This window comes from Thunnus maccoyii, chromosome 19, assembly GCF_910596095.1.
Source record: "Thunnus maccoyii chromosome 19, fThuMac1.1, whole genome shotgun sequence".
In the NCBI taxonomy this organism is placed as follows: domain Eukaryota; kingdom Metazoa; phylum Chordata; class Actinopteri; order Scombriformes; family Scombridae; genus Thunnus; species Thunnus maccoyii.
The window spans coordinates 18,767,728-18,788,835 of NC_056551.1; the positions used below are offsets into that span (position 1 = coordinate 18,767,728).

General features: G+C 39.1%; 2 protein-coding genes across 8 annotated transcripts in view; one reads left to right on the forward strand and one right to left on the reverse strand.

Annotated features, from left to right (window-relative positions):
• The window catches only part of LOC121885234 (probable E3 ubiquitin-protein ligase HERC1), a 43,077-nt gene extending 34,134 nt beyond the window's left edge, over positions 1-8,943 (reverse strand). For 4 of the 7 annotated variants that reach the window (XM_042394493.1, XM_042394496.1, XM_042394495.1 and 1 more), the window contains exons 1-5: positions 8,793-8,943; positions 2,422-3,424; positions 1,109-1,204; positions 831-1,013; positions 200-412 (exon numbers count right to left, since the gene is read on the reverse strand). In XM_042394493.1, the coding sequence (XP_042250427.1) occupies positions 200-412; positions 831-1,013; positions 1,109-1,204; positions 2,422-3,393 (1,464 nt within the window). In that variant the 5' untranslated portion in view covers positions 3,394-3,424; positions 8,793-8,943. Of the gene's footprint in view, positions 1-199; positions 413-830; positions 1,014-1,108; positions 1,205-2,421; positions 3,425-6,727; positions 6,905-8,792 lie in introns of all 7 variants that reach the window. The other 3 variants (XM_042394491.1, XM_042394490.1, XM_042394492.1) reach the window with 3 other exon arrangements.
• A 1,686-nt stretch (positions 8,944-10,629) lies between these two features.
• esm1 (endothelial cell-specific molecule 1) lies at positions 10,630-12,729 on the forward strand. The gene is made up of 3 exons (XM_042395752.1): positions 10,630-11,294; positions 11,772-11,915; positions 12,095-12,729. Exons 1-3 carry the CDS (start codon positions 10,988-10,990, stop codon positions 12,187-12,189), a joined length of 546 nt encoding a protein of 181 aa, XP_042251686.1. The 5' UTR covers positions 10,630-10,987; the 3' UTR covers positions 12,190-12,729.
• The last annotated feature ends 8,379 nt before the right edge of the window (positions 12,730-21,108 follow it).

The window sequence follows — 21,108 nt, forward strand, 5'->3', positions numbered from 1 at the left end:
GTTGGACTGGTTTTGCACTGTTTTGTGACTGTCTAAGTTCTTTAATAAATGTGGGTAAACAACACAACTTCATTGTATTATGTGACAGAAATGAAGCAGAAACACATATTCAAAAATTCACTCTACTGTCCTTTGAGATACATACAGCACCAGCAAGTCAGTAGTCTTTCCAGCACCAGCAGTCACTCTAACTCCTTACCTCTCCCTCTATAGTGATGGCCAGAGTGTGACCATCTGAGCCCTTGGAGGAGGACACCTTCTTCATGTTCCTATGTGGCTCCAGCACAAGTTTCTTGGGCATGGACTGGTTGTTGGAGTCCCCGAGACCCAGACGGCCATAGCTGCCTTTTCCACATGCTTTCACTGAACCATCCGCAGATACCGAGAAGGTACAGTACTGGCCTGCCTCAATCTAAAAGAAAGACAAAGAGGACACAAGTAAGGACATGTAAAGTGGTAGAATAATATTATATTTATATTGTATTTTTAAAAATAGATTTTAAAGTTTCTGGCATGCTTTTCATTTTCTCCACCCACTAACCTGCGTCAATATCATCGATACAGTTGGAGTGTTATCAGGGTTCATGAGATACCAATATTTTAATCTTTACTGCTCTTTTACTTTAAGGTGATATGAGAGAAGGAACTAAAGAAGAAACCGTCTTGCAAATAAACACATTTTTTAAAAAGTTAAGGAAAAATCATGATGAATGCATTACTCAGATTAAATTTGCTGGATTATACTATAATATATCAAATACTCTAACTTGTAGCAATTAACTTGTGACACCCATGGTGAGTGTTAGTCCTATTCTTGTGGGTAGCCATACCATCTGGGCATCACTGAAGCCCTGCGTCAGTTTTGGCAGCAGGATTTTTTCCAGAGTTCCCTCTGCCAGCTGATGGCTGCTGTTACTGCCCCACACATAGACCATGACTGTGTCACTCTCTGTACCAGGAGCAGCTGCATCCGTGCTGCATGAGCACAAGCAGTAGGATGCTAGGTTACAAATCTGCCAAAGAGGAGGATAATTAGGTGAGTTACTGTGAAGAATAACAGGTAACAGTTAATAGTGCTGGTATGTTATGTGACTGAATTCAGTCCCACCTCCTCAAACAGGCACAGAGCTGCCTGGGAGAGTCGACAAAGCCCATCTGCATCCTTCTTCAGCACCTGAGTATTGACAGAGTCCCCACGGAAACCCTGGAAAACAAAAGATTTATGTTTAGCCTTCAACATAGTGTGTGTTTTTAATACAAAATATGACTCAGTGTCTTGTGGGTTTGGATATACAGTACAGTAAATCAATTGTATGACATTTCTTGTTTGCTATCTTTACATTCTCAGGATTTTTAAACCAGAAGCATCAGAACAAAGCCGAACTTCTCTTCCCGAAAACAGTGACATGTCGCTGCATGATCAGGCACAGGATGAGATCAACACAGACAAAGAGGCAAAGGCAATGCTCTTAACGGAAATCCTGGCTAGTGGAGATATCGAGTGTTTAAAGTTGTGTGATCCTACTGGATGTGGTTACCATGCAAAATCAGCATACAGTATATCATGAAAAGTATCACATAGTGGCTTCCTGCTTCATGATATACTGTATATGTATAGCATCATGAGGTTGCTGGCAATACCTAGCCCTGGCTGTCATCTGAATATGAATATTGTAAAGCTGATTACCCTGCTAAAGGATGACTCAATACGCATATCTAGAGAGGGCAGGAGGACTGACTCAATCTTAATCCTTATCTGCACACTAATGCATCACTCCAAGCTTCATATGAGACTGTTCAAAGTAAAAGGCCAGTCGACAGCAGGGATGACTGTGGTGGTGAAGAGCCATTTTCCTTCTTAACAGATAATGGGGTTCGTTTATCAGTATGTTCGTAAATGTGCATGAAAGTTATCTCATATTTTTTATGAAGAAACCACTTATTTCATTGGAAATTCACATATGCAACTTTACTTATCGTGTATGCCAGTGCCTATGTTACACTTATCAAGCTACCTGTGTCTTGATATCACCTGACACTATCTCAGAAATGCTATACAAGCCAAAGCAGAACGTCTACATAGAAGTGGCACAACAAACACTCATCTGAATTCCTTCCACAGACTACTGTTTGCCTTTCTTTATTAAGGGTCCATATTAAATAACAGAACCGTCTTTTAATAAATAAAAGTCAACATTTCCCATAAAATTAGACCTTTGGTGTTTACTGCATAGGATCCCAGGTTACAGTCCGAACATGTCAGATTTAAAAAAAAAATCCAAATTGTCATGTGATATCAGGAAACAGGTAGCTTGATAAGTGTAACATACAACAGCAGTGGCTGAACAGATTATATGAAACATACAGTAAGAGGAAGATTAGTCGAGAATAGACTTCAAATTTGAAAGACATGTGACATACCGAATATTGCCTCATTTGGAAAAGGGTTTGGTGGATGACATCAAAGCCCACACCAGCTGACTGCTGGTAGCTCAGTGAAGAGGAGGAAGACAGTGTAGAGGTGCAGGAGGACATGGAAGCAGCTAAGGCTACCTCCACCCACTCCAGCAGAAACTTCAGAGAGCCTCTCTGCATAGCCAGGCCAAGCAGCAGCTCCAACGCTAGCCTCCGACCAGTCGGGTCTGCCCCACCAGTCCCACTGCTCACTGATGTCTTCTTCAAGAACTCAGCCACCTGTGTCAGGCAGTCCAGCCCAACTGAGGGGATCTTATTCTCATTGGCCAGGGAGAGCGGTGGCAGAGAGGCCAGCACAGAGGACGCTGTCGCGAGCACGTCATTGCAAAGCACCGATTCAGGATGCACAGAGGCTGCGTACCGCCAGTTCTGTTGCAGTAAGGAGAAGAGCAGACTCAAACCTGTCCTTACACCCATCTCTATCAGAACATCTGTACCTGACCTGACTTTGGACGCTCCCCCTGGCAGGCAGGGCTCTGAGGCCAGCTCAAGTTGCCCACATTCTGTCCCGCTGTCGGTGGACTGGGAGGGCAGCTGCACGCGGAATTTGTCGTGGTATTTGGTGTGGAGTGCGTAGTAGATCCTCTGGAGTACTACCAGCCTGTGGTGGAGGCTCAGGGTGTAGGAGGTTTGTGTCAGCATGCGGTGAGCCAGCCATCGCTGGCTGTGAAGCAGGGATGACAGGTACTCTTCTTTCTCTGCTGAGGCACAAGACTCACACTCAAAGTCTGGCAGGCGAGGGCCAACAAGTTCTTGAACAGGTTGGGCCAGAGTCACCACCTCCTTGTTGTGGAGGAGCTTATTGTAGAGTGCAGCAGCTCCATGCCTTGTGGCTGTCTGTACACTGTCCTCTGCTGCCCAGGAGCTATTGAAGTGCTCCTGCCACTTCAGCAACACATGGGTCTGACAAGGCACCATGTCTGAGCATTATCTATACTCTGCTGTACACCTGGAAAACAGAGAGGGAAATATGATTAGATGAGCTAATAAGGCCCGTATATTGGCAGATTTATAAAATTCACTCCCTCACAGTTGATAACCATAATGAAATGGCCCTTTTATAAGTCATCAATTCACAGGCAACATTTACCGCAGAGACCCAATGTTCTAATGTGTTTTCCTGCCAAGAAAATCCAGTGTCAAGGTGTCATATTTCTCCCTGGTATTGGCACTTTTCCAAAATACTGTACATCCTGGCTTGCGCCACATGCCCGGTGGGTATTATTGAAATAGGTCAGCTCACCCTGTTACGCTGCTCAAGACAAAAGGGAAATATTCTGTTTATTACCATTTATTACTTTCATAACACAAAGATATTAGTGCTTTAGTTAGGCTTTAGAGGTTAGCAATAGTAATCAGATCCCCCTGCCAATAATTCATTCATATTCTCTGCCTCAGTCAAAATGTCATAGTCTCCACATTTGTCACCTGATGCTCTGACATACACTCAAATGCAAGACCACTGGGGCTCCACCTAACCCCTAGTCTGCCTGTTGTGCAATTTAGTCTGCTTTCCAAACAAATAAAATAGGGCTGCAACTAACAAATATCTTCATTATAGATTAATCTGCAGATTATTTTCTTGATTAAACCAAATAATAATTTTGTCTATAAAATGTCAGAAAATAGTGAAAATGTCCACTTTAATTTCCCAAAGGTTAGATCTTTAAATGTCTTGTTTTGTCTGAACAACAGTCCAAAACCCAAAGATATTCAGTTTACTGTCATGTATGACAAAGAAAAGCATTAAATCATCACATTTGAGAAGCTAAATCCAGCAAATGTTTGGCATATTTGCTTTAACTAATGACTAAAATGATTAATCGATTATCAAAATAGTTGGCGATTCATTTCCTGTCGATCCACTAATCGACCAATCGTTGTAGCTCTAGAACAAAGCAAGCCTGTTGACTAGAAAGAGTACAGCTCTAAAGGAACAGTTTTTCTGGAGCCAACAAATACAGACTGATATTTAATTTCTTCTTGCATTTTTAGGTGATTATATGAAGGTTTGTTAACTGGAGTGTCAGGAAATTTTCTCAGCTCCCTAAAAACCATGTAATCCTTAAATGGAGGTTGAAATATGACATTCCCCATGACAGTATAATATGCAGGTCAACATTCATAGCTTGGTGGGTGATTTCATGGGAATATTAGTTGCCTGACATTCCCATGACATTAGTAAAAGCACATGGATGAGGCAATTTCAGCCTACCAATTGCTTACCAACTGTAAAAAAAAAAAAAAAAGGAGTCAATTTGATAACCACTAGGTTAATACTACAATATGAATTATTTATTTTAATGCAATCAGGCTTAATGCACAACAATGGCTTCATTCTAAATATGTTTGTATTATGTGCTACGATGACCCTAAGCAGTGTCCGATATTAACTTTTTTACTCATCTGCCAAGGTGACTGGTAGGTGAGAAAAATCGACCAGCCAAGCAATTTTTACTGGCCAAAATAACAAATTGCCTTTTTGTGTCAAATGTACATTTGTTTCAGTACATTTCATTGAGATAATAAGGTACTAATAGCAAATTCAATTAACAATTAATAGCAGCAAACCGGCAGCAAGTGACAGTTTAGCAGAGAGCTGCAATGTCAAGTGGCTGATGTTCCGTACGGAAAGCAGTGCCACGAAACTAGGCACTGTTTAGACCTGTGTAAAACATACATATGGTGCACATGTCTACACTGTATAGGGATAAACATGAGTAATTTCCTCTGTGCCATCATGCCAGATATTTTATTACATGACTATTTTGGTGCAAACATTTACCGGCCAGAGTGGCAGATAGCCTTCTGAGACTCCCCAAATGGAAAATCTACCTGCATTTGGTGCTTGGCGGGTGTTAATTTCAGAACCTGACCCTAAGGTAAGAGAGTTTTCGCAACACACACACGTTTGAGATTAAGCCAACCAGTGAAATAAGCTGTTGAGGTGCCAGAGTAGACAGAAGTCACTATATACTCTCAGGTCATGGCTGAGACTCCCGTTACGATTAAAATTTCTGCAAGAACATAAACCAGTAGGAGTGAGAGGAATGCTTCCAAACATGTGAGCATGCCTCTTTGACCACAGTCCACAGTCAAAGAAACTCATCTCTCTTGCCTTGCCTGAGGCCTGCAGGGCTATATGGTTTCCACTCTGGCCAAAAATAACAGCAAGCATTGATACAGTAATGGACTCTTCAGTCAGACAACCACCAGCGAGCAACTACCAGCAACTATCGCGAATTACAAACCATCTAGATTTGTGGGACATAAACATTCAGGACACCTCTTAGAGTTTGCCGCACTCTTTTTTTCTTCAAACTATACAGTTCACAAATATATCTAGAGTATTTACAATAAACATACACAGTAAACCAGGTTGTGTTATTAATTACCGAGCCAAATATCTTAGCAACTTGCTAGTAAGCTATTAAAAATCAAATAAAAATATAAGGGCTCATGAGCAGGCCCAGGGGCTACTGATAAAACCAATAACATTCATCCATCAAAAATCCATATCAGTGGGGCGCTCCAGTGGCCTAATGGTTAAGGCACATACCACGTAATCACAACATCCACAGTTTGACACCCAGCCGCAGGACACCCATTGCATGTCATACCCCCATCTCTCACTCCCTGTGCCTCCTGTCTCTCTCCACTGACTGCCAAATACAATCAAAAAGGCCCCAAAAAAAAATCTTTAAAAAGGTATACTATGCAGGATTTCCTAAAAAAAACAATGTATAGACTCATGCAAAAATAATCCCTCTCAATCATCACTTATGAACCACTAGAAGTGCATAGCGGTGTATTTATCTGCAGAGACCCCGCCCTCTGCCTGTATCTTCTTATTTTCTTATTATTTTGCTGTGTTCGGGACATTTCCGGGCATCAACGTTTAGGCAGCGGGTGTGTAGCCCCCCAGCTAATAACAGCATGCAGGGTGCGAGGTTTGGACTCGTAGCGTTATGACCAGGTTACATCGCTGTCTCCGGCTCTCCCCTCTGCTCTCTGTCTGTGTGTGTGTGTGTGTTTGACCAAGGGCGGGGCTGAGCTCCACACACACACACACGTAGAGCAGAGAGGCCACAGCGGACAGGATGAAGCCTGCGCTTCAACTGAATTCACACAAAATCTGGCAATGTGGCAACTTCCTGCAGGGCTGTGCGGAGGTGTGGGAATGTTTTTTTGTGCTTTAGCACATAACCGCTGTGAAACAATCAGAAAATAATATTCTATTTATCTGACTCACCGCTTTGTTCTCGCTAACGTCGCTCGCTCTCTTCATTCACTCCCTAGCTCGCTCGACCACCTCAGCTTTCTTTCTCTCTCTCTCTCAACTTGCTCTGGTGTCATTGAGCCAAGGATGAGAGGCCAACTTTGAATGGTGTGTTTACAAACGGCAACCAGCAAATCCTGCATAGTATGCCTTTAAAAAAAAATCCATATCAGTAACTGCCTGTGAATACATGCGGCAAGAACAAAGGAAAAGTAAATGTCAGTTACATTAAGGGGGGTGGCTGTGAAACTAGGTCACACTTTATAAAGCTATGTCAACATCTGAATGTCAGATATTCCTGTCTTCTTTTCCGAAATGAGGGCAAAAGTTACTACACGGTACTGCTGGCTGGTTGAAGAGACAGATTAGCTACTCTAAAAGAGATAATCTCTCAATTTGAAAATCTGAAACCTTCACTAAAGCTTCAGTTATTTTCTTTATCAATTAATCCTTAAAGTCTATAAAATGTTGGGACAAAAGTGAGAAATACCCATCACAATTCCCCAAAACCCCGAGGACACATCTTCACATTGCTTGCTGTGTCCAACCAACAATCTGAAAGATATTCAATTTGCAATGAGACAGAGGAGAGCGCAAATTACAACCCTCACCTGGGGTCATGAACTACATCGCATTTCTTCTCTGAAACATTAGTATACATTGGCTTTAGTTAAAATTGTAATACACGTCAAGTAAGTCAGCAACATTTGGTTGTTCCACGTCCACAATCACACAGTACGATTAAAAAGTGTTTTATATAGATATTCCTCTGCCTGGGATCAGCTGCCTGTAAATACCAAATTGATTAAAAACAGATTATTACTCACAAAGCTACTAAAACAAATACTGATGAATTCTACATAGGCATGTGTTTTTGGCACAAATACTTCTATATTGATTTTTCTTTGGTTGTAACTATTTTGGTTTTTTTGGTGCCTTTTGATGTTAAATAACATTGATTTTTGATTGATAGTAATTTATGTTATAAGGAAGACTGGGAAGACAACCACACTGTGAAAGGTAATGGGGAGCCGACTGGTTTTGGTTACTCAAATGATGAGGATACACAATATGTGGGCAAGATTAAACTCTTCTGCAGCTGGCCTCAATCTGCCAGAGAGTGAGAAACTCAGCGATTTGGTAGGATCTGTGTATCAAATCCATCCACCTTTACACTGAAGGAGGCCAGTCAGGGTGGATATGGGACCTGGTACATCAGCCACCTCGCTTCAGTGACTTTCGGGGCACTGAGGGGAGGAGACCCCTTAGTGTCTAGACCCCAGACAGACGACACAGTATTACATTTCCTTTCTGACCTAATGGGACTTGAGAGTCATCCAGAATCAGGTGGAGGAACCTGCTGGGACAAGGGACCGTTAATTGGGGCTTCACTGTTGCCAGGACAACACTGACCACAATAAGCATTTAGACAATGGATGCATGGATGTCTGTTAATAATAAATAAAGCACATGCAGAATATGTGACAGCAAACACATTATCTAAAGCTGCAGGGAAACAGCTTGGGAATACAGACAGCGATCTAAAATGTCATGTTATTAGAAGTTATGCATTGAGTTTGGGCATCGATGCTAATGACGTTAGCCGACAGGATAATTTAATTAATTCACAATGAACGACGTTACCCCAGCTGGGCTCAGTTTAAAGCGTCTGTCAACATTTTGTAGCCTTCATCTCTGCTCTTCATCTCTTAACGGTACCGCTTACTTAGCTTATTGTTGCACTGTAGCGACAAAAAACAGGGAAATGTGTAGATTTGAAACGCCCGGTGTCTTTCGCAAAACACCGGTAACATTATTCTGCATCTGCGGTGACAGCTGAGCTAACGTTGGCTGGCTGCAGTGCAGTTGCTAGTCTGCTCCATGGCTGTCAAACCCGGCCAAGCCCCTCCGCTTGTTGGCTGACAGCTCCCAGCAAAACACCGCCAGGGGCTCGTTAATGTCTTATCAATTTGTTAGCCCGGGAATTATTTTTTTTTAAAACAAATTAAATACAACAGACAGCAGACATGTAAGTTACCTTGACTGTAAACCCCCGCCGTTAAATGGTTTGCGTTACCTGTCCCGTCCCAGTGAGGTCTCCCTTGGACGCGAATATCATATCAACCTTCTCCTCTTTCCCTCTTCTTCTTCGTCTGCTGCTGTTTCAGCCGCTGAGGGCAACTAGTGTCGGAGGACTTACCGCCACCTTGTGTCTCGGAGCGTGGATTAACATCATCATCATCATCATCATCATCATCATCATCATCAAGATGTTGTTCCTCTTCTAGGCCAGTGGCCCCTGCTGGGTACCAGGGTGTCCCCAGCAAAAAAGAGGAATAATTAATTTTCACTATAAGTCGATCCATAAGTAACGCAATGACAGAATAAATTATTATTTTGGTCATGGGTTTCATACACTCTGTAATAAAACATATAAAAGCAAAAATTTTGCTGCTTTTTACACCAATGAAGCCTGCGGATAAATCTAGAGCTGCAACAATTAGTCAATTAATCAATTAGTCGAAAATTATTCGCCAACTACTTTGATAATCGATTAATCTTTTTGGTCATTTTTCAAGCAAAAATGCCAAATATTTGTGTGACAGTTTGTTGTTTTATCCTTTTCATTTGACATTTTAGACTGTTAGACAGCAGATTTATCATTAATGAAAATAATCATTAGGCTAGACGCATCCATAGATAAAATCAGGGCCTGAACAACTATTTTTGAGGCCAAAAGCAGATAACTTGGTAAAAACAAATTCAGTGCAGTTTCATTTTTATAGAAACAGTGATAAACGTCATAATAACGACTGATACCAGACACCTGGTTAATGCACATATGCTGAGGAGGGCAGAGCCCAACACATCTACGTGTGGACTGTTTCTAATAATTTAATCAGCAGGAAAACGTAAGAAGGAAATTTGTAAATGCTCACCTAACAGCGTATGTAAATTCAGTGCACTTTTGCACCTGCCTAACGGATTTCAAGAGACTGAATACAGTACAAGGGCATCAAGTGGAGCCTGTTCCTCTCTTTGTTTTGCATAATGTATAATAATAGGCTACTTAAAATACTTCTGTGGCCCACCTGGAAGCTGTTGGGTCTCCATTAACCTTCACACTTGTGTATGAAACTAGGCCTATATGTCTCCACGTTGTTGAAATTATCATCATTCTTGTCACTTTCTTGCATAGGCACAGTGAAGGTTACAGATCTTATGATGATGATATGATTGTCCCTTCTTTTATTCCCTAATAACCTTGTTGATGAGCATTATATGTCCCCTTGACCTACGATTAACCCATAAAAATAGTAACTAACTAAATAAAAACACTTCATTTCACTCTCCCACTACAAGACAGTCAAACATACATAGATCAGACTCTTAAACGTTAACACGTCCTAAAGGTAAAAAATGAATTTCATAGCTGTTTTACATTTCATATTTGATTGTATGTTTCATTTTTGTTAGTTATTTGTCTTTTTCTCGCTTTACATGAGAATGATAATATGCTGATGATAAATAACTAGTTTAGTAGTTTAGTAAACCATTGTAAATCTGGTTAAAATAACCTGCAAGTTTCTGCCCATGTAGTCCATAATTTCACGTTAGACTAATGATTCTCACTTGTGTTACACTGTGTAGCATAAGTTATAGTGGGAGGTTTTTTTTCATAGTTTAATTTTAATTTACACAATCTTTGAAAATGAGAAAGAAAATGAGATGTTAAAAGATTCTTTCATTGAGCTTATAGATTTACTTTAAAACGTTTAACTACTGTCAATGTTCCCATCATGGTCTGTTGTGAGATTCCTGACATATAATTGAATTCTTCACAGCCAGAGCCAGTCACGACAGACCTGATGCAATGGGAGGTTTGGGGGTTCCGTCACTCACACAAAAACAAAGCAAAGATAACTTATGACATCAGGTCACACGAATTTCAATTCCTGGATGGCGGTCCAGAGTTAATCCCACTTCCAAGCCGGATTTCTAAAAAGGGGACTGGCTGGCAAAAAGGACGACAACACCGGAATGAGGAAATTGACGAGGGGGCAAGCCATGTGCAAAACAAAGTTGTTCAATGCTGATAACCATACAACCTGATGAACCGCAGGTCACTCCACTCAAGTCACCCAGAGGCGCTCCGCTTCTCTGTCTCTTCCCTGAGAAGACAGCAGCCTTTCTTTCCAGCAGGTCTCCCGGACTCTCTCCTTGCATCCAGTGATGTCTTTTCTCCTCATCACAGTGTTGTCTTCACTCATAGTGCGTGATGCTGTGGCTTGGAGCGCCAATGTCAAGTACGCGGTGAACTGCCCGGACAGATGCAACACGGAGCTGTGCGGCGGGACGCAGCGGTGCACACGCACGGTCCTGGATGACTGCGGCTGTTGCCAGGTCTGTGCAGCCGGCAGAGGGGAGCACTGTTACCGCACGGTGTCGGGGATGCACGGGGTGAAGTGCGGACCGGGATTATTCTGCGAGTTCTACAAGGATGAGGACGATTATGGAGACGAATATGGGATTTGCAGAGGTATAATCAATATTTTACAATCTTGCTGCCTAGTATGCTTTTTTTTGCATGCAGCATTTTGAATTCAGTGATGCTCTGTTGCACCAAATGCAGTATCTCATTATGTTATTACACTCTTTTAGGCTGTATTTTATGGATTATCACATTAAATAGCACCATTGCCATATCACAGAGTCACATGTGCAGATCCTAGCAGCCTTTCTTCAAATATAAACTGGTTATTTAACTTGATGATTAGCCTATTATCTTTCTATAATCTTAAGCTTTGAGTTAAGACATTGAAACATCAATGCTGCTGCAACTATCCACTTGAAGTTTTTTTTTTTTGTCTATTGATTAATTATGATGATTAACTGTGAATATGAGTGTACAACATGACAGAATAGGGGTCTATATTAAATCCAGTCAGGCAAACTAACCTTTTCCTATGCATGATTTGTAACCTTCTCTAAAATAATGTTTTTTGTTTCTTCACAGACTGTCTGTATGGAACCTATGGGATTGAGTGCCGCAAGACGTGCAATTGCAAAGGTGGCATATGTGACAGGGAGAATGGAGCTTGTCTCACCCTCAAATTCTTCACCAAAATTGCCAGCAAGCACAAGACTGATCCGCCAGCAGGTAAACAACTGTAATTAGATTTGATTTCAATTAAGGTTATTCATGCTGCTTTAAAAGAATGTTTAAATAGTGAATTCTCATGGAGTTGTTGAAGTTATAATCATTTGTGGGATTGCACATGACTGCTTTTTCTCAAAACTGAAAGATGAATGAATTCTTTCACCTGTGCATGTTTCCAGGGGGAGAAGTGGGCTCAGGAGAAGTCAGCAATGCCCAGAACAGAGACCAACACACGGAGAGATCCACTGCTCCGAAGCGGCTCAACCCTCGCTGACAAGTGCTGACAAACAGACTGAATCTATTCAGTGTAAATGTAGCATTAACTTATAAATGAAGTGAAAGATATATTTTATTATGTTAAAAGATACAGACTTTTTTATAGCATTTGGAAGTTTTATTTGATTTGCCTGGTCCCTCATTTGTCTGGACATCATCATCTTTACTAATAAAATATGCAGACTATGTTATTCTCTTAAATTTCTCTTCTTTATCTTTTTTTTTTTGTAGAGTAAATTAATAAAAAATGATCCTGTTGTCTGGTCCTATTAGCTTCAGTGTTGACTGATTCTCTCATTTAGTGTGCCTTCATACATTATTGATTAGAAAATGAGAGTAAATGTCATGAGAAAGAACTTTATGCATTTATTTTCATGTAGGATGCAGCAATATTTTTCATTGATTTTTCATTGTAGTCCATTCAATATTTTGAAATTCTCCAGAATGATATTTTATTTGTACTGTATATATGAAAATCAGACGTGGAAAACATCATGTATATGACACCAGCCAATGTAAAGAATGCTCTTACAATTAAACCAAAGTTATCACTGACTATTGTTGTATGATTTTCATTGCATTTCATTGTACTTTTCTAATAATTGAGTTTAACTATAACTATGTATCATTTGCTACAGCAATTGTATCTTCTATAAAGCCAAGACAAAAAAATGTAGTTTTTAATACACAGTTATTAATAACTATTTAAATAAGCGTAATAGAGGCACAATCCATTCATGTGATTGAAGCTCTCTGTGTAGCTTAAAGTGCTTAAAATAAAAAATATATAACACACTATCACCAAACGTAAAAGACAAATAATGATCAAATGATCAGTTATGAAAATGTAAAGTAAATTGCATTGGCAAATGTAAATATGAGTTTTCATTGGCTTAGCTGATTTTAAAAAGTAAGTTTTCTTCCAATTATTTATTCAATACTGCATTTTCAGTTCAAACTTGGGCTCCTGTTGGGAGGGAATGACAAAAGCATTTAGAGAAGAAAAGCCGTTCAGCAGCCACGTCTTGGTTGCGTGTTCTAATTTACTGTCAGGTTGAAGATCTTACATGAATCTGAGGTTGTGTTCATGTCTTCTGCGTTGTTCTCAGATTATCTCAGTGACAGCTGAGAAGCACCACAATAGCATGATGTCACCATCACCACTCTCCACTATAGGGATTGTATTATCCAGGTGATGAACGTTTACCTGAGTTTCACCAAAAAAAAGAGGTCATTTTTTTTAGGCTTTAGAATCTTTTTCCTTATGCTCAGTGTACTATTAGTATTGATTGGCAAATTACAGCATTTCATGTGCCTGGTTTTGCTCTCCATCATCTACTGTAAAGGTCTGTTTATATGAATGCTGGAGAGACTTCTCTCTCTGTTAAAGCAGCATGCAGAAATTAATATGATCTACGATAATATGTCTTAATTACTGGAGAACTAAACTCGTGCACCAGGTGAGTGAAGTCGTAAAGTGACGGTTGAGGCAGCTGTCTCCTAAGCATTTTGTTTTTTATATTTCATTATGTTACATCATGTTTGGTGTTGTCCCTTGTTTTGTTGGCACAGAAACTGCGGTAAATTAAATTCTGAATAAGAGTTTGATATTCTCAAGATGACATGAGAGAAGTCCCAGTAGTTATTTATGGTAGGATGAAAAATGTCCTCTGAGCAGTGTAAAAATGCTAAGAAGTCTGGAGAGAAGTATGTCTTTTGGGTAGAAGGAATTCTTGACGGAGCCTTGTTTCCCATGATGATATGAAATGGTATACCCAAACACAGGAGCAGAAGCGGTTGTTAGTTCTGAGACTTTTTCAGGCACCCTTGACTCTCAAATCGTGGAACGTCCCACTTTCTTTGCTTCCACAAATGGCAAAATATTCTTTGTTCCCATGCAGACAGCATTTCTTAGTCATGGAAAAATATTTTTACTACTAATAACTCAAGTAGAACTGAAGAGCAAAGACAGACAGTACCAGTGGTGGGAGAGGATTTCAAGAAGTAAAGTTTCTCGGTCTATGCAGCTAAGGAGAAGCTTCTCAGCTCAGCTTTGCCTGTAAAGCTGTATTGAAATACAGCAGTTGCAGACGAGACTCACATTAGTCCACGCGGATTACGAAGTCCCGCAGATCTCATTTTTTAGACGTTGCTTAAGATCTTTCTTCTGAAATACATATAAAACAATTTCCTTGCTTGCAGGAAAACATTCAAGTTTTTCAACTCTTCCCTCAGCCCCACTGAGAATTTCAGCTTGTAGAACCGAAATAAATCCTTTTCCTGAGTGGGCAGACTAAGTGTCTTCATATTGTCTGGTAAGTGTGTGGCATGTCAATATTCAATTGTACATTTACTAACACTTAACTTAATAAAAGTTGGCATAAAGTATGCCACCTTCCCAGAAAATTTAATTTATAGAAGTCCTCAAATACTCTGATTCTTTAGCCCTGACTAGCCGTCATTGAATTTCAGAACAAATAGTTTTTATTTGGATTTAAAAGTGTTATTTAGGAAATCATATTGTATTACAATGAATATAAAATCACAGATAATTTTAGCTAGAGTTGTGAACATCTGATTTTTTTCTCATTCGTGATAAATTACATGAACGGACTCCACAAAGTTATTTTGCGGTATACATTTAAAATGTACTCACATACGTATTGTTGTATAATAAAGGTGGTTGTTGAGTTGAACACCAAAAGCAGATAAAATGTTTTTTGTCTTTGTGACTTCAACTTTTGAAAGGCCAGATTGAAACCTCAAATCAGTTGTAATCCAGCATGATAAGTGACTCCTTGATTAGAGATGCTATTTCTCTCCAGTCATCCGTAATACGTCATCAGGCGGTATTAAAGTTCCAAATTATATCAAAGATCTTGGTCACAATTGCAAAATAATCCTGTCCGAGCTAAAAATATCTCTTATTAGCCTCACCTCTGACTCTTACTGGTAAAAAAAAAAATGTTTTCCAGTATTCAGCTTGTTTATTTCCTGTGCTTCCTGACACCTGTGAAAATGGCCCTTCTTCCTGTTGTTGTTGTGTCTGCCCAAGACAGGAATTCAAAAGCAAAGGATTTTTTCAAGTGACATTTCGAAAGCCCTGGAATTTATAAGTGACACAAAGCTGCAAGGCCCCGTCCTCTTGTCGGGAGTTACAATCCTATTATCCACTTTGTTCAGTTATTCCTTAAAACGCTTAAACACCCATCAACAAACAAGCTGCTCCTGAAACATGTTTTAAAATAGGGAAACTTGAATTTGCTTATAAATCAAATAAATATGAGTGACAAAAAAATGTTATTCTTTAATCCACATGCTATGTTTAAGTCTTCAGTAAAAAAGGTGAAAATAAAGAATTACAAATATAAATGTTAGAAGGAAGACAACGCCCTTTTCGCTCTAAAACTACAAAATCTGCACTCGTAATTCAGTTAATTTAAGTATTTATATTCTTCTCATTTTACTGTTTCTTGTTACTATAATTCTAAATTCAAACCTGAGCATTCATGCATATTAACACGTAGGGAAATTCACAGTTTCCTGATCTTCACAGTTATGTGTGATATCAATAAAACGCATAAAGGATAAACTTCCCCAAATTCACAGCAGTCATGTATCTCCTCAATCCAAGGACAAGGTGACACACACATGCACACACACAGTGATACAGACAGGTATGGGAGCAGTCTCTGTATGAGTACTCAGACTCGAAGGTTCCTCTCGTTCCCCTGAGAACCGACAGGCCGAGGCCTCGCAACCAAACAAAGGACCCTGGAAAATAACAGGAAAGCGTTGGTGAGAAATACCCTTTATCTGACTCCCTGAACACGTCACTGCCGCCTCTGCAGAAACAAAGGTGCGTGAACGGAGTAGTAAATAACACTGATTTACTGCAAATAGATGTTCTGGTATTTACAGTTTGGCCCTGCCTCAACAGGTTGTTTATTGTAGCTGCAGAATGACAAGGCTTATTGGAGACAAGACACAAACACTGCGAGAGAGGAAATTAAGCGATGTGATTGATTACATTGATAACAGATATCAAAGCTGAAGCTTAAGAACAGTAACAACAAGCACAGTAGCTCACACGCTGTCACGTCACTGTTCAACTAATGGACCAAGTCTGATTAATGAACGCTGTGGCTCCTTCATTCCAGGGTTTCCTCTTCTTTTTTTATATCCTTTTTTTCCTTTCTTTTTAATGGTTGTCACAAACATCTCGCAGTAAACTGTCAGTAGTTGAAACGAGTGTCTGGGGACTTGACCTTGGCGACCTGACAGATTGTTGACCCCTGCAAGGATTGTCTTTTTTTTGACAATGTGACGTCAGCAGGAACATGTGTTTATTATCAGATTTATTGTCACACTTCAGACTTACAGAGAGTAGTAATGTTTTAGTCGCCGGGCAACAGATAAATCCAACTGTCAGAAAGTCTATTCAAGTAAGTGCACTACTTTAAGTATGTTTTCCTATCAGATGATTAGTTACAGCGCATTTTGATCATGATTTACTGCGTTGAAGCATTGCGTTTGGGTAAAAGTCCTTCTTACTTTCTGTGATGTCCTTTTTTCCTGTTTCCTTATAAAAAAAAAAAAAGTTTAGCATCAACACATTTCTTTTTTACCACCTCCTCCTGCTATTTACGCTACATAGAAAACCAGAGAATATACTGAGCCAATAACAATCTGATGAAAAATGACACTATGATGTGTGTAAAACATCATGTCTTGTGGTCATGTCAGCATGAGGAAAATTACAATGTCTGACTCTGATAGGAATCAATCTTCAGAAAGTAGTGTCAAGCAAATACTGACATAACTAAAATATTATTTTTAAACATGTTATAACAGTTAACTGCTCAATTTCTTATATTCATTAGTGAATAATGAAATATCTATGGATGTGAACCTAGTTATGTACATACATTACTTTGTTTTTTACTTGAATTGTCACTGTCAACTGTACAAAAAAAAAAGAAGCCTGCATTGCATTATTCATTTGGTGTACACTGTATGCCTGATGCTAATTTTATATTTAAGTTAAATTAACCAGAATCACTTGATAACCAAATGTCAAGTCAGATATGTACCAAATGTGGGGTGTCGTGCACATGACACAAAGAAAATAGGACTTTACAATACAACAAGGCAATAAAGTCGTCACACAAGGCTGCATGCCGTCAGTAGAGCGGAATTTACAGTGTTGGTTCAATATATCATGAGAAACATTTGCAGTGCTCGAGGACTACTTTAACATAAAATAACAGAGATCGGCATACTTTAGGCAGTTTTATTGAAGGAGAGCATCAGTTGTGTAGGAGGTATGAACCTTCGGGCAGCAGGCAGCATTAATGGTGAAGCTGTTGAGGTTCATCTACTTTTTCAAACTGCTGCGATAAAAACATTTTTTTTAACAGTTTTTATATTAATAACTGTGATTTGTCCATAAGTTTGCACACTTGACAAAAAATCTTTCTAATCATTAGCTCTAAATTCTAATCATTAGTAAGGTTAAGTAATAATAACTCAATTATAAATAATACACTAACATGGCAGAATTAGTTTTTGAAATCCATATACCTATATATCATTTTCAACTGCTTTTCTTTTATCCCTTTCTCAGATTTGTTGGCTTTTTTTGTGTGACACACGGACCTCTAGTGGCTCCTTACTGACATTGTATCATACAATATTTTAAAGATATTTTAAGATAACTGACAAAAGACAAAGGCTTAAATATGAGTATTGACTCCAATTTTCTCCCAGTAATTTAGGTTAATGTCTTTCTATTTGGATTGATCAACAATCAACATTTTATAGCTCACACACACAATCTTAATCAAAGGCTACTGTCAGAGTGTCATACACCATAATACAAAAAAAAAAAATTCAAATAATATATTAAAGGGATGAGTATTAATGTGTCTGCACACCTTTAAAGATTAACAGCTATTAACAAGGGTGTTGATTTGCTCCTCTTTAAGGTTTAGAAATCACCACCAGAGAGCGATATTGCACCAATGACAGAGATGAGATATGATCTCTCCTGTGGAAGTAAGCGATAAAACTGTATTGCCAAGAAAAATTCTACTTTTTTGATCCCTGGGGGAAGTTTGAATAATTGCAGTAGTAAAAAAAAAACAGACTGTGAATGAAGGCAAAATAAATCAAACAAAAAACAGAACCATTACACTGCTGTTATAGTTCTTCTTATCAATAATTAATGTACCATAGTATTGGAATATGTAGAGGTTTAGAGTTGTTTGCAGTTAATGAAAGTCAGGGTCAATTGGATTTTTCAGTTCAGTCTGAAAATGAATAAATAAAATAAGACATAATGAGTGTTTACACTTACAGCCGGTATGTGTGTCTTTGCCTGGGTCTTTCTAAACAACTGTCAGCAAGTTAAGAGGATATGCAACCTTCCTACTGCATTTTCCTGTCTCTCTTGAGCTCAGGAGACAAAATGAGACAAGCAGTGACGTATAAAACATCGTAGGGGTGATCTTGACCAACAACAGCTCCCTCATGCCATCAACAGTCTTACTAATGAATGTTAAAGAGCTCTCACATCTTACCTAAAAACATTGCAGCTGACTTATATTCATTTAATTTAGGTTATAGGTTTTTATTCATCATTTTTACTTGTACAGAAGATGGTCTTATGGGCAAAAAGTCTATATTTTTTCACATTGTTTTTTAAAAATGTTTAGATGTTAGGTACATTTCTTCTATTTGCATCTTAAGAGCCTCTTCTTTTTTTAGTGTGTGAGCCGTACAAAACCTTCCTCATATGTGTGATATCACACATTGACATCTGTTACTTTTAAAAAAAAAAACATTTAAAAGATGTGAAATTGAGAAGTCAAGGCCAAATTAAAAAGTCTACTTAAGACCAATCAACTGTGCAACCACTGAGTCTGACAAGTTTACATTATTAATTGCTAAGTGACATTGTGGGTGTATGTGATGAGCTGTTGTGTGTAGCTTTGTATTTTGTATTTTGTATGGTGTGCTCTGTGTGTTTTTTTGCTTTGTACTGTTTGTTGTTGTGCTGTTGTATGTTTTGATTGTGGGGGACTGCAGATGCAAATTAGCTTTGAGCTAACTCTGGCGCAGTGCATCATTCATGTTTAAAACTGCACACTGTCCCAATCAATAAATCAATCAATCAATCAAACGGCCGTCTCTGCTTTAGAATTCGGTCACTCAGGGATATCATTTTTGTGTATCTACTCCTGCTTTTCATTCATAATTCCACAGCCACACACAAGAATTGGACAACATAGATAATATTTACTAAGAGCCATAACTACAGAGCAAAGGGGACAAAAGTGTTTACTACTTGGCAATCCAGCAATAGTAGTAGTCCTAAAATCTTGTACTCTAAGTATCTGACTTTTCCCCTTATCTCAGTCCACTGGGAATGGCCTCTTGTCTGCGTGGGCCTTTAAAATATTTCATTATCTGTCCAGAAGTCACCAAATGTCCAAAACCTCTGACTGCAAGGCCCTGAGAACAGCAGAACCATTGAGATTATTTTAATTCCCTTGCTGAAGCCTCCTCTGTGAAGATTCATCAATCCTAATCTTAAGAGTTACTGTATCTCCTATCAGATATGGTCCCCTAGAGTGCCTCGCGGGAGTAGACGCAGCATCAGTTTGTTTACAGATGGCCACTTCTTACGTCACAAGGTCACAGAGTTTCACGTTCAGCATTCCACATCCTGCAAATATAATAAAACATGCTGAGGGATGGGTGTGGACAGATGGCTCCGAGCCTACTGTTGTTTGCTCTAAACATTTTGTTTAATCTTCGTTTAATCTAATGAGGCTTTTCATAACACCTAGAAAACTCCCCTTCTGTGTGGTGATTATGTTTTATTGGGAGGAATGAGTCCTGTATTCTGATTAGTGAGATATAACTATATTTGCACAGCTGCAAATATAAAAAAGTGATAAAAAAAATGTACTCTTTTAATGACATGTTGTGGAATTTTATAATGACATTTCATATAGGGTAACAAAAAGTAAGTATTCTGTACACGAGCAGGTGCACCAAAGTCACTGTGTATGCAAAACGGCAAATTTTTTAAGTTACATTTAATATTTAAGTCTCATAATAATGGCTGTAGAAGACACTTTAACCTGAGTTAGTGTCAGGGTTGTCTAGATCATTGATTCACAAACTGAGAGTCGAGAAGGTTCCCAAGATAAATCAGATGGTTCACAGCATAATTAAAGTAAAAAGATACAAATATATATATATATATATATATATATATATATATATATATATATATATACTGTATATATTTCTCTTATACAAAATTATGTTTATTTTTCAAAACAAATGACTCTTTGGTTGAACCGCTAATAACTCATGTCCACACCAAGACCATCAAATGTGATAATGCGTCACCAGTTAACACACACACAACACTCAGTGAGTTTTGGCGGTTAACAGCGAATGTAAATATAACTTTTGTTTGTTTACCACAAAATTCCACAGGACAAACAGCGGTTTGTTTTGAGGGACCAGAAGTGAAAAAGGTTGGGAACCACAAATGTCCTCGCTGCAGCTGCAAATACGCCATGAGTGCAATATCTCCTGTAAGATCCTGATGTCTTATCTCAAAGAAGAAGAACCGGTTAAACATGGACAAAACAGAGACTGGTTATCTGACCAAAATCTTATCATGGACTGCGCATTCAGAAACGCTTTGGACAGATTTCTGTACCGCTGCCGCCTCTTTGATCGATCTTTTGACAGATCCTGATATAAGATCCAAATGTGACAGTGTAAGCCATCAACTCAGACTTCATTCCTGCCTCACTGCTTAGTCTGCCTCTAGATCAAACAGATCGATAGATAATGTGCTCCGCCTTTCCCCACACTTGACCCTCAACACCTT